Source organism: Myxocyprinus asiaticus, chromosome 43 (assembly GCF_019703515.2).
Source record: "Myxocyprinus asiaticus isolate MX2 ecotype Aquarium Trade chromosome 43, UBuf_Myxa_2, whole genome shotgun sequence".
In the NCBI taxonomy this organism is placed as follows: Eukaryota; Metazoa; Chordata; class Actinopteri; order Cypriniformes; family Catostomidae; genus Myxocyprinus; species Myxocyprinus asiaticus.
In genome coordinates this window covers 17,500,815-17,514,987 of record NC_059386.1, presented here as the reverse complement: position 1 = coordinate 17,514,987, position 14,173 = coordinate 17,500,815, and the positions used below count along the sequence as shown (strand labels likewise).

Genomic DNA, 14,173 nt, shown 5'->3' with positions numbered 1-14,173 from the left:
TATTTCTACTCCATATCTGCTGAATTGTTGTTGTTGTTGTTGTTGTTGTTTAATAATTATAATAATAACTATAAAACCAGCAATGATAATGATAATAATAATAATGATAGTACAAATAATGGAATCTGAGTAAATATTAATTATGAATATTATTGAATTCCTCCATCTGCTCAACAGCAAGGTTTTGTAGCAAACCTCAGAAAACTATTTAAAAAACTAGCAACATTACTAACTTTCTTCAAAGCTTAATTTGAATTTTTTTTTATCTTCCTCTGTCTCAAGGGCTGGATGCTCTGACATCACAATTTGTGAGTGCCTTCTCCCATGCAACAAACATTGCATGACTGTGGCAACGTTTTTGCAAAATACAATTATGTGCTTCATTTCACGTCTCAGGGAAGTTCCGAAGTCAAATGTCCACTGTGTGGTGCTAAAAATGATTGAAATGTTCTCCTGAACAAATGAGGTTTATAAGGTTAATGTTCTTTAGAGGTTTAAATCAACAAAACCTATCTCCCTATCCTAAACCTTAAACCTAAACCTAAACCTAACCGATAGTGTCATAAAAAGCCAATGTGAGATGAAAAACACAACCACATCATTTTGTGGTGCCTCTATGACACTTTAGCTCACATGAGGACTCACGTGCTGCTCAGGACTCATACCCCTGTCCTTTGTATCACAAATGCAACACTATCAGTTGAGTTACCACCCAATTTGATCACACTTAAACAAGCTTGTAAATGTAGATAAATGCAAAATGCAAAGATTAAAATGAGTCATGTGCTATAGAAAAGGTTTTTTTATGCCATAAGATAGCATTGTTTGAGGAACAGAGTGAAAAGTAAGTGTTTATGAACTGATAATCTGCCGTTTTACTCGTGATTTGATTGAAAGGCGATAAAAGTCATCGTTGTTGTAGCGCCTCTAGTGTTTATTGCACCAGAAAACTGCCGCGATATGTAAAACAGGCCACATAAAAATAATTTTGCAAAAATGTAGTTATTGTAACATGATACTATGACCAGATTGCAAATGCCACTGGAGGAGAAATATGAGTCGTCGGAGACATTAAAAAGGCGACTTAACAAACTAATCGAATTTAACAACATCCTCTTTCACGCAATCTCCTCTCTTGATTTTATTCTAGCTAGGCAAAAAGTTACCTTTTACTTTTTCAATACTCACAATTTAATGTGAATACTTTTTTACTTTCACTCAAGTATGTTTTTGGCTAGATACTTGGACTTTTAATTGTGTAAAATTTTCACTCAGTATCCATACTTTAACTTAAGTATAATTTATGAGTACATTTTACACCCCTGGAGATGTGCAAGCAAAAGCGACTGCAGTCTGAATAGCAAAAAATCCGATCTGTCCACATATAACCTGCAGTTTGAACAATCAGTCTAAAGAATCGGATTTGAGAAAAAATCTGATTTTTCCTGCAGTGTGAACAAAGCCATATAAACATCTATTCATTGCTCAACCCTATTGTTAATTGGTCACATGCAAGTTTCCCAATCAATTTGCCAGTCCTAAGAGAGTTTATTTACATAAGTGTTAGGGTGAGGGTTTGGGTTAGCATAGTGGCAAAAACAGCCTGTTTAATTCTAAGGGTCAGAGAGAGGGTGGAAAATGATAATTTAAAATTAAATTGCAACTATTGTCTGGCTAATGACTAACATTAAAAGTGGACTTGAGGGGAAAAAAATAAAGTGTTACAAAAGTTTAGAAAATGTCTCTTTTTTTGTGAATAGAATGGCAACTCTCTTCATCCGGCTCTTGTGTGTTTCACAGTGGTCAGTGCCTCTAGGACCAGGTTACACACATCCAGCCACCAGCAGAAAACCTCTGCTCAGACCTGGCTGATAAAAAATAACAAATAGACAGGTGTATATATAAAAGCTAACATCCCAACAAGAGAGAGAGTGTGATGAAGAGAAAATTGAGAAGTTCTTAGAGCCGCTTATGATAGGCAGGGAGACCAGCGACAACCGCTGAGTCTAAACACACAGCACTCCTTGCAGTTTAAGCTTCCTCTTTCATCCTGGCTGTGGGGGCCAAGAATTAGAGTCCAACTTCGCAGTGGCGGACGAACTCGCTTATCTTTAACATATGAAGAAAGAGAGGTCATTCAGATGGTAGATTCTTTCTTGTTTGTATGTATTCGATCTACACAACGCAGCCCGCAATCGACTCAGCATCTGAATCAGAAACAGCAAGATATTCAGATGCTGGATGACTGAAGAGTGATCAGAAATATGTTACAGTGGTTTGAAATGTTTTTATTGGTCAGTTTACATTTATGCATTTAGCAGACGCTTTTATCCAAAAAGTTGTATTTAATGTATAATTTTTTTCAGTTTGTGTGTTCCCTGGGAATCGAACACATTATCTTGCTGGTGTTAGCGCCATGCTTTATCAGTTGAGCTACAACAAGATTGACAAACAGATTTTTGGACCTTTTTCTGGGAGGCGTTTCTGGAAGATTACTGGGTAGGGCTTCAGATATTTTACTGGCAGGGGCTTTAAACGGATTATTCTGGGTGGGGCTTTAAAAAGATTATTGCGGGTGGGGCTTTTTATACTGTAGATTACTTTATGGGGTTATGGACCTATTACTGGGAGAGGTTTCAGATGGATTATTGTGGGTGGGGCTTCTGAAAGATGACTGGACGGGGCTTTGGAGCTTTTGACAGATTACTGGGCAGGGCTTCAGACCTTTTAGTGGGAGGGGCTTTAGACAGATTATTATGGGTGGGGCTTCAGACAGATTACTGGGCGGGCTTCAAACAGATTATTGGGGTGGAGCTTCTGACCTTTTACTGGGAGGGGCTTTAGATAGATTACTGTTGGTGGGGCTTCTCACAAATTACTTGGCAGTGCCTCAAATGTTTTACTGGGCGGGGCTTCAGACAGATTAATGCAGGTGGGGCTTCGTACCTTTTACTGGGAGGATCTTTAGATGGATTATTGTGGGTGGGGCTTCAAACAGACTACTGGGTGGGCTTCAGATGTTTTATTGGGTGGGTCTTCACACAGATTATTGTGTGTGGGGTTTCTGACCTTTTACTGGGAGGGGCTTTAGACAGATTATTGTGAATGGGGCTTTAAACAGATTAATGTGGGTGGGGCTTCATACCTTTTACTGGGAGGGGCATTAGATGGATTATTGTGGGTGGGGCTTCTCACAAATTACTTGGCGGGGCTTCAGATGTTTTAATGGGCGAGGCTTCAGACAGATTAATGCAGATGGGGCTTCGTACCTTTTACTGGAAAGGGTTTCAAACAGATTATTGTGGGTGGAGCTTTTTACAGATTACTGGGCAGGGCATTTGACCTTTTACTGGGAGGGGCTTCAAATTGATTGTTGTGGGTGGGGTTTCTAAGAGAATACTGTAGGCTTGGCCTCCGATAGATTACTGGGAGAGACTTCTAACAAACTTCTAACATTACTGGGTGGAAATATTGACCTGATTACTTTGGGCAGACTTCGTACCAATTACTGGTGAGGCTTTTGACAGATAACAGCAGGTGGGCTTCTGACAAATTACAATGGGCAAATTTTAACAGATGACTGGACTTCTGATTGACTACTGGGTGGAGCTTCAGACAGATCACTGTGGTTGGGGCATTCGACAGATTACTCTGTGTGGCATTTTACAGATTGCTGTGGGTCTGGCTTTTGGGTGTGGCATTTTAAAGATTGCTGTGGGTCTGGCTTTTTAATGTAAGTGTGTCTATATCAACTGCAGGGAGTCTGTAGTAATGGCACTGATAAAACAGCTTATCCTGTGATGCAGTTGCACTCTGGCTGAGGTGATATGATCACACTGTCAGCAGCCAGACAGTGTGCTGGTTGACATTTGTGTGTAAGTGTGTGTGCGTCTAAACAAGATCATTAATTCCAACCAGGCACAGACAATCGCATCAACAAATCCCATCTCAGCCTGCTGTATTTGACCCTAGTGAGAGAAATGGCAGTGGGGAAACTGTTTGTGTGGATTAGAGAGATAAAATCGCATGCACCAGGCAGAGCTTCCACATTGAAACCCACAATGACCAGTTATGAAGGATATTTGAACAGATAGAGGGCCACGGGGGTGGGGGAAGGGGTGTGCTGCTAGTAACTGATATTTATTGTGATTTTGGAGGGGATTGGGGGGGCGTTGTTGAAATAATATTGTCGTTATTAGTTTTCATGTCTCTGGGACATTAGGATTAGCGTTAGGTAGATGATACTGCCGTTCAGTCACTCACTGCAGAGCTCACTCACGTCTGGAGAAACTAAGAGTCTCCCACCATGGGCAGGAGATTATGGTGCATAAATAAACACAAACTGAAAATTTCTGTGTGGAAATTCAAAACTGCTTCCTCAAATTTAAGATCTCACCATGCAAACGCACAGCCAGCTTCAGTTAAATACACACATAAAAATCCATTCACCAGGAATGACCACTGTGTTTACCCTGAGAGCAGTTCATGGTTATCGGATAAAGAACATTTTGCTGTCTCCCTCTCTCTCCACTTTCTGATTCTCTCTTTTTTTATATCCTGCTCACTCTCTCTAATGGGGTTGCGAAATGGGAGTAGAGGCAGCAGAGATGAGCTGCACACCTTTGTGTCTCCTGTTGTTCTAAATACCTCTTCTTTCAGGTAGAAATTGCATTTAAATTCAGAACTGTGCACAGCTGAAATGAAATGCAAATCTTTCCCCACGTTTTATTCTTTCCTGTTCTCAGTCGCTCTCTGGGCACACTATATGCCATAGCTATCGTTGAGTTCCAGCAAACCGTTCCAATTCTAAAAAAAGAGCGCAACTCATAGCCTTAAAACCCAAAATTTGTGCTATTCAGGGATTCTGATTCATCTTAAATTGCATCCAACTATGTACAGTACATAATCACTCATGCCGGTGTGTGTGTGTGTACTGAAGATTAGAAACCATTTAGCTTTTGTGTCCATTAAATGTGGGCTTGTGTGTGCATATGTGTATATGTGTGAGTGTGAGTCAGTGATAATGTTTCTATTATTGTTTTGCATTCATAAATATTAATGTAAAACATGCTCACCTTAATTTCAATTCTGTCTGCTGGCAAATCTCTCCCCTCTCACCCACACTGCTAACTAACTGCGGGAGACAATAGAAATAGGTAGTGCCGACAAGCCCTCATTATGCTGTTTTTCCTCCTGGATGGATGGACGGATGGACAGAGACAGACAGACAGACAGATAGAATTAAATACTTCACAAATGAAAGATGCTTCATCATTTCTACTGTTGCATGGTACATATCATCATACCGTCTAGCCCTAATGTGCATAATTTATTTAAGCAATCAAAAAATGCTGGAAAGCAATGGACATTAGTTGTTAATTATACTAACTGTAACATGATGGTAAGAAACCTTTAAAAGCATGCTGCGAATCTTCACAAGCTCTAACCATGGGCTGGAACCATCTTCCCACTTCCATATCTAATTGCTGGGAGTGTTACTCAGCTCTCAAGTAAAGCTTTCACACTGTTCACAGCCATAGAAAGTGTTATTCATCTGAATGCTCGTATGAACACACTAATAGTCTGGGGGTTTTTGTTTGTTTGTTTGTTTGTTTGTTTGTTTGTTTTGTTTTACATCCAGAATTAAAAACTGAACCCCAACTTCTTAAATGCATCTCATAAGCATCCCTACAGTAAGAATTCCCATAAAACTTTACCTTTCTTTCTATATGTATGTGTGTGTGTGTGTGTGGGGGGGGGGGGGGGGGGGTTTACGAGGACTTTTTTTAGGTTACAAACTGGTAATTACAAGGGTATTATGCCATAAATGTGGTTTATGAGGACATTTCTAGTGTCCCCATAATTTAAATAGCTTAAAAAACATACTAAATGATGTTTTATTGAAAATGTAAAAATGCAGAAAGTTTTTTGTGAGGGTTAGGTTTAAGGGTAGGGTTAGGGTAAGGGGATAGAATCTATAGTTCGTACAGTATAAAAATCATTATGTCTATGGAGAGTCCTCATAATGATAACTGCACCAAGATTTGTGTGTGTGTGTGTGTGTGTGTGTGTGTGTTCAGTTTTATAAATGATATCTTTTGCATGCTCAGATGCTCCTGGGCGGGTGGCGACACCCTCAGAGGATCCTAATTGACAGCTTGGCAGTGATAGCAAGAGTGGTGCTGGGAGCAGAGAAAGTAGAGGAGAGCAAATGGAAAGAGAGAGAGAGAGAGAGACTTGAAAGAGGATGATTCATATAGACAAGAATTATGGGGTTTCATACCTTTCAGTTGGACCTGAATCTAAAGGTTTGAAAGGAGTGAAATCCTTTATGTGGCTTCTGTCTTTTATTCTGCAGACTCTGCTGTCACATTAAGCAACTCAGCAAGACATGTTTTGCATTGTGCACTAATTCAGTTGTAGCAATTTAGCTGTAGCGATTATATGGGGAATCTCTCTAAATTCTGGGTTTTCAACAAGGGTGTCTGTAGGTAATATAATGTACAGTATTAATCTTAATTAATGTTTTCTTGATGCAAGTTAATATAAACTGTTACAGAGAAAATCTAGCTTTTTTAAATTGGATTGGCTCAAAGTCTAAGTGTGTGCGTGTGTGTGGGGGGGGGGGTTAGAGGGGTCCCTTGGTGCCTTGGTATGCAGTTGTTGAAAATTATCTGGAAGTTTCTGCTTTGTTGATATGCAACTTTGTTTAGAATTGGGATTACCACTTTCCATGATTTCTTGTAAAATATGGTGATTCAATGTAAAGAGTATCTTGATTAATATTGCAGTTTACATTTTCCCTGCTGATGCACATTATGTTCTATAGTCCCTAAATTCATTAGAACCCCTCTATTCAACGAAATGAAAATGGTAATTTACTATGCATTTTTACAGAGGCACTAATACCATTTTGATGAGAAATGTGAATTATTTGTTAAGCTTTTAGAGATGCTGTAAATTAATTGCCCTGGATTTGTATTGTAAATGTTACTAGACAGCAGCGTGTGCAGCATAAGCTTAGAAACTTAGAAGTCATTAAAACATTAAAAAAACAATAGAACAAAACAAAACAATATCTGTTGTTCAATTAATGGAGTTTTCAAGCATTAATAGGAGTATGGGGAACTCGTTTAGTCTGATAAATGTGTCATACATAATATTATACATCAGAACTAATGCTATGGAAAAGATTTTATTGAATTAACATATTTTAAGAGGATTTCCTTGTTAAACAGCATAACAAATAGCAGCTTTGTTAGAAAACATGACATAAAATAATTCCTGCTTTATTTGCCATTGGAAAAAGCACGAGGGTGAGCAAATGATGATAATTTTCATTTTGGGGTAAATGTATCTCTTTAAAGGAATATTTCGGGTTCAATACAAGTTGAGCTCAATCGACAACATTTGTGGCATAATATTGATTACCACAAAAAGTCATTTTGACTCACCAAAAATCGAGGTTACAGTGAGTCACTTACAATGGAAGTGAGTGGGGCACATTTTTGGAGGTTTTAAAGGCAGAAATGTGAAGCTTATAATTCATAAAGCACTTTCATTAAATCTTCTGTTAAAATTAATGTATTATTTGAACTGTAAAGTTGTTTAAATCGTCATTTTTACTGTCATTTTACGGGTTTAGTGTTTACGGCGTTATGTCGTCATGGCAACGAAGTTGTAAGCTTGGATGTACAGTAGCTTTAAACAGAAAAGGTTAGTGAGTGATTTTATCACACTTAAATCATGTTAACACGCACATTGTGTACATCTTGTGGCTATACTTTTGAAATAGTTAATATTTGAACATTTACAGATTGGCCCCATTTACTTTCAAGTGCCTCACTGTAATCCAGATTTTTTTTTTTTTTTTTTTTTTATCAATTATTTTAGTGATGAGCCTTGTGCCACAAATGCTGTCGATTGAGCTTAACTTGTATTGAACTTGTATATTCCTTTAAGTGCAATAAAATAAGAATCATATAAATGATTTTTTCATTTATGAAACTTTATAACAGTCAGAGTTTTACTTTTACCAGTTTTATCCTATTTTGAATATGACAAATTGAGGCTGAATTCAAGAATGTTCCAACCACGGTGATGTGTGTCAGTGCCTTAAAATAATGAATGCAACTCAACACTGTCTTCACTTCAGCTAAAGTTTCTATTAAAACAAAGTCTTTAAAAAAGTGGTGCATCTTTCAGAACCCCTGCACACAACAATACTTCAAATGTATACGAAGCTCAGATGAAACTCACATGACAAACAAGTTTCAAACATGAAACACATTTGACAAACATCTTTGTTATGACATAGATGTAACATCCTTTCTCATCTGCCTTTCTTAGGTGCCAAAGAGGTGAATGCCAGTGGCAAGACGTTCACTGTGAAGAGTTCCCTAAGGCTCCAGGTGGATCGGAATGATGACGGTGTGGCCTACACTTGTCGAGTTGACCATGTGGCCCTGACCGCCACCCCACAGCAGACCACTGAGGTGTTGGAGGTCCACTGTGAGTATAGCTGTGCCGCAACTCAAGCCAACATCCTGTGATGCTTAAATGCATATATTCCATAATACAAGCCGTTTTTGTACTACAGAAATTACGCTCTGAATCAGCATTATTAAATATTTTACAAAGTAATATCATGGTAACAGTTTACAAAGTAAGATAACACTTCAGAATAGCTTTTGTTGAGAACATAAACTTTATTGGACTATATAATGCTTAACAGATCATTAGTTAATGTACATCCAAATAGTTCATTAAACTTTGATTCATATATTACAGTTTTCCTCAACCACTTGGCTCATTCTTTGAAACAGTCTTAACATTCTCTCAACTGATTTATGGGACATCACAACTCTATTGCATGACTGCAAAATGTAGTAACTCACCCAAAACATTTAATTCATGCTTCAAAACCAAGTCATTGTGTCAGCAAATTGGCCAACGGCACCAAAATGAAATGAAGTTTTTTTGTCATCGTGTGAGCCGTACTGGTCAAAATGTTTAGATGTTTTTTCACCATGGCAGTCAACCCTGGAAATGTTTGTTATACACAAATTTCATTTTTGTTCTACTTTTTTGTTGACACTGACTGCTTACTGTACTATACAAGAATGTCAGTTTTGTCTAGCTGAATGCTATTGTCAATACTGTACAATACTGTAGTACACAGAAAAAGGATATGCACATTTGTATGTATACAGTAAATGTATTTTTGTAGCAATGTGTTACATGTAAACAGAAAATTCACATTTGCATGTCCATTTTTACACATTTCTAACATGTAAAGTCATATATAGTGACATCCATGCAAAAAAAACAAAAAAAAACAACAACAACAATGTCACAGATATTTATGGAATATACATGTATGTCTGACAGATTTTGTTAATTGAATGGATCATTTTGCATGTGATGGCTCACACAATGAAAGAATGTTTAGAAGTTGTGAAGAGTGACAAATTCACTGTGAATCAACTCATCAGTTCTGATCAGCAAGCCATGTGCATTTAGTTATTGTGCAAATTGTAGACAACTGTATTTACTCTTTTGCACACATGTGCCAAAACACATGCAATTTGCTTAAATTAATAAGAAATTCTAATCTGGTGTGAACAATAAACGAATTGTTCAGAGATTTGAACTTATTGTTTTGAAAACAAATATATATTTTCATTCGAGAATTGAGCCAAAGCGATTGAGAAAAACTGTAATAGTCTAAATATTCACATTTTAACATGCATGAACTACTGATCTGTTAAGCATATAATAATGTTTGTGGATGATTTAATAATGAAAGTGTAAACACTGTACAGTAAGGATCTACGTATGTGTAAACAATAGTTATTGCATTAGTAATCATGAAACAATGAATACATTTTATAACATTTATTAATCTTAATTTAATTTAAGATCATTTAAACAAATAAAAATTATCATTGATATTTTAAGTTAATAATGTATTAACTAATGTTAACATATGTAACGTTTAATGTTCAAATGTATTAGTGTTTGTTGAAATTAAGATTAAAGGGATAGTTCACCCAAAATTCTCTCATCATTTACTCACCCTCATGCCATCCCAGATGAGTATGACTTTCTTTCTTCTGCTGAACACAAACAAATATTTTTAGAAGAATATCTCAGCTCTGTAGGTCCATACAATGCAAGTGAATGGTAAACAGACCTTTGAAGGTCCAAACATTATATAAAGGCAGCATAAAAGTAATCCATAAGACTCCAGAGGTCTTTTTTTACCATAAATCTCCACTTTCACATTCCGAAAGTAAAGGTGGAAATTTATGGTAAAAAAAAAAAAAAAAAAGAAAAAAAAAAGGACTTAAAAATGTGTTTGTTTTTCACCCACACCTTGCTTCTGAAGAGGATTTAACCTCTGGAGTCTTATGGATTTCACTTCTGAAAGTGAAAGTGGAAATTTATAGTAAAAAAAAAAAAGGATTGAAATATTTATTTGTTTCTCACCCAAATATTTCACAGCTTTAGAAGACATACAGCATATTAAACCACTTGAGTCATATGTATTACTTTTATGGTGCCTTTATGTAATTTTTGGACCTTCAAAGGTCTGGTCACCATTCACTTACATTGTATGGACCTACAGAGCTGAGATATTTTTCTGAAAATTTCAGAATTTTGTGTTCAGCAGAAGCAAGAAAGTCATACACATCTGGGATGGCATGAGGGTGAGTAAATGATGAGAGAATTTGCATTTTTTGTTGAACTATCCCTTTAAGCATGATTAATTTGAGCTTTAAGCTGTTAAAGTATTGTTCATGGTTATTATTATGTTAACTATGGCACTAACTAATGTTAATGTTTACAACATTACAGAAATCTGATATATGGCAATATATGTAAAATGCGTACAGTATATGATGTGCAATGAATGGTTTTCATTAATATAAAAAGTCACATACTTGTACAAATGCAACATATATATTTCAAAATACTACAAAAATGGCTATTTACATATGCAACATATATTCTCCCAAGTCATAGTGGAATTTGAATAAGTGCATACAGTATATGCCCAAATATATATATTTTATATATTATAATTTTATATGGCCATAAATCAGATTTCTGTATATGTTGCAATACAAGTTTTATAAAGTAATTTCTGGCACTTCTTAAATCATGGAATATGGTGACCTGATGCAAACATTATTCACAAAGATCAACATTACAGACAGAATTCATTTACCGGTTATGGTTTTACTTGAAGCTGAGATTTAATCAATCTACTGAAATGCAATGGAGCTTTTGAGCCTGAACATCACATTTCACATCACTTTCCTTTTGATCTCCGTATAGTGCCAGACGTCTGCTTAGATGCTGTTGTCTAAAACAATATTTCATTGTTTGTCTCTCTTTGTCTGTCATAGATGCTCCTCGTGTAGAGATCAAACACTCTTTAAACATCCCACAGGAGGGGCAGTACCTCAAACTGGAATGTGTATCTAAAGGAAACCCCTCGTAAGCATCATCAATTTATCAGCATCTCGCTGAATTATAATGTTAGCAGAGAGCTTTGGGAAAATGCGTTGCATATCTGTAATCACCTAGTGGAAATCGCCCTGTGGGCAGGCCTACAGCTAGCGACTTCTTACCACATGCTTGTATTAATGTGATAATCTAAAATGTGATTCGGTTAAAATTAAATAGCAATGAATATATAACCATAAATTCACATTGAAGATGAGTTTAAGAAGACCTTAGCTGCTGGAACAATTTTACTTAAAAAAAAAAAAAATAAGGCCAATGGTTTCCAATATTTAACATACTTGGTAATCTTTAATAAATGTTGTTAATTTAAACGGTTTAAAGTCTGAGTTTGTAATTACTATACAGTACATTCTTAATGTTCTTGGTCTTATTGTGCACGATTCATCAATGTTTCATGCAGAAATACATTATTGAAGTAAAATGGGTTAAAAACATTATTCAAATTATTAAAAATACATAGCTATAGATTTATGGCAGTGTTGTCTTTTCATTTATATTAATATTAGGGGGAAAGCAACTTTGAAATGTGTACTTTATTAGAAGCTAAAAGTCAGTGTTGTTTCATCAGGCCAGACCCAGTGCTTTGGACTAAAGATGGTGGAGAACTACCAGACCTGGAACGCATGATTGTTGAAGGAAGAGAACTCACCTTCACGTCACTTAACAAAACAGACAACGGCACCTACCGCTGCGAAGCCACCAATCACCTGGGCACCAATCATGCTGAATATGTGCTGTTTGTTTATGGTGAGTGACAGATGGATTACATTAACATGTCTGGTATGCTAACAGAGCCCTTGCTGCTGTCTCAGACTGCATTTGCATATTTTCTAATCAAATCTACGTTTCTACCCTGCCATTTTATTTTGATGCCTTTGAAAGCTGCAATGCCTTGCAATGTTTATTGGCTCAAAACATAAAAAAATCTAGCTTAAAGGTGCACTCAGTAATTTTTTGAAGTATGTCGATGTATGGCTTACACTGACACCTAGTGGCCTGGATGCTGCATCATTCAAACACAGTTGTTTTCAGTTACCAATGCCATTGTAGACATTCACTATCACAGTAAGACAGGATTAATTTAATCCATGAATGAAAGTCTCCAATAATAGGGCAGTTACTGTGATTAAGCGAGTAGTATTCAGCTGGTCATGTGAGTCTAACATGGCTGCCCCCATGAATCACCCCTGCTCCATGTAGAATAAAAGAGCTTTTATAAGGTTATTGATGTGACTGAACTCTTCATCTCACATGGGTGGTCATGGTTTTACACATATGTATCAAAATTACTATTCATTTCTTTAGAATAAAAAATGTTTAAAGAGGAAAAAAATGACTGAGTGCACCTTTAATTGTTGGTGATTTCTAAGGTAAGCATCTCTATTATTATTGTTAGGGATTTGTTATAAACCCATTCCTAAACTCCGGCATCTTTTGTGCTGCAGACATGAATGATACCTCAAACCATATGGCTTGTTGATGAGAGGTGTGCTATTACTTTTCAAAGCAATCAGACTTACGATTTTTGCCATAAGACGGGGGGAAAGTTCCCATAGACTTACACTGAAGGAAGGACCTGAACCATATATAGGCCCCAGAATATCATAGACTTAAAGCCCAGATATACTTCATATGAAATCGAAGGACGAATGGGTATGACGTCATTTAGAACAAAATCTGGCCAAAAAGGTGTTTTTGCGTCCGTTTCGGTGGTTTGGAACAGCTCGCTTGGACACACCTTTAGGAAGACTTCTAACCAGCTGCTAAACACCTTCTTACTGCCATTGATCCACGTCATCGGCAGGTGTGACCTGAGGCTCCACCTACTACTTAGTTTACATTTTTCAGTCAGTATTCACACATCTGCCCTCTCTAATCATCATTCTTTTGTCTGTATTTTGTCCATTATTACTCTTTTATACATTCATCTTTGCTGTTGTATCAGTAGTCGCATTCACACATACAGCCTTTTCCAGAAAATTACCAACAATTTCCAGTTTAGGGGTCATGTGTGAACATGACCCTATTGAAAATACTGGTAAATTTTGCTCTGGCAATTTTCCTTAATGCAAAGTTGTATCATTACCTATAAATTTCCGTATTGATGGTATGTGTGAACAGCACATTTAGTAAATTTTCCAGTAAAGGCAACACAACCAATTTCCTGTAATTTTCCTGGTTGCATGTGTGAACGGGACTAATGTCATCATAAATTAAAATAACAGAGTGTAATCGCCACATATCATGGTCGTGTATAGCATGTTAGCGCATTAGCGTCATGAATTAATAATGTATACAAGTCAAATTCAACATTTTCTACTGCATATACAGTGTTTCCCCTAGGATTTTTTCAGCAGCGGTGCTGTTAATACGCCGGACCCATATTAACAGGTGTTGGTCGAAGAATAGCTTAAAACAGGGGTGTCAAACTCAATTTTAATCCGAGCCACATATTGGGTTTTTTGTGCCCTCAAAGGGCCCATTGAAAATGTTGCACCAGCACCTGCTTTGATAGCACCTATGCAATTATTAGGAATGGCACCGATCCGATACTGACGTTTTTACCCAGATCGGAAATCGGTCCGACGAGCCTGATCCAAATCCAATACTGCATGTTGGTCATTGACGTTATCATCAA

The 14,173-nt window shown here is 36.8% G+C and overlaps 1 protein-coding gene across 4 annotated transcripts in view; it reads left to right on the top strand.

The window, feature by feature from the left end:
- LOC127433199 (cell adhesion molecule 2-like) overlaps positions 1-14,173 on the top strand; it is a 648,459-nt gene that overhangs the window by 607,925 nt on the left and 26,361 nt on the right. For all 4 annotated transcript variants that reach the window (XM_051684922.1, XM_051684923.1, XM_051684921.1 and 1 more), the window contains 3 exons: positions 8,350-8,511; positions 11,415-11,505; positions 12,104-12,282. In XM_051684922.1, the coding sequence (XP_051540882.1) occupies positions 8,350-8,511; positions 11,415-11,505; positions 12,104-12,282 (432 nt within the window). The remainder of the gene's footprint in view (positions 1-8,349; positions 8,512-11,414; positions 11,506-12,103; positions 12,283-14,173) is intronic.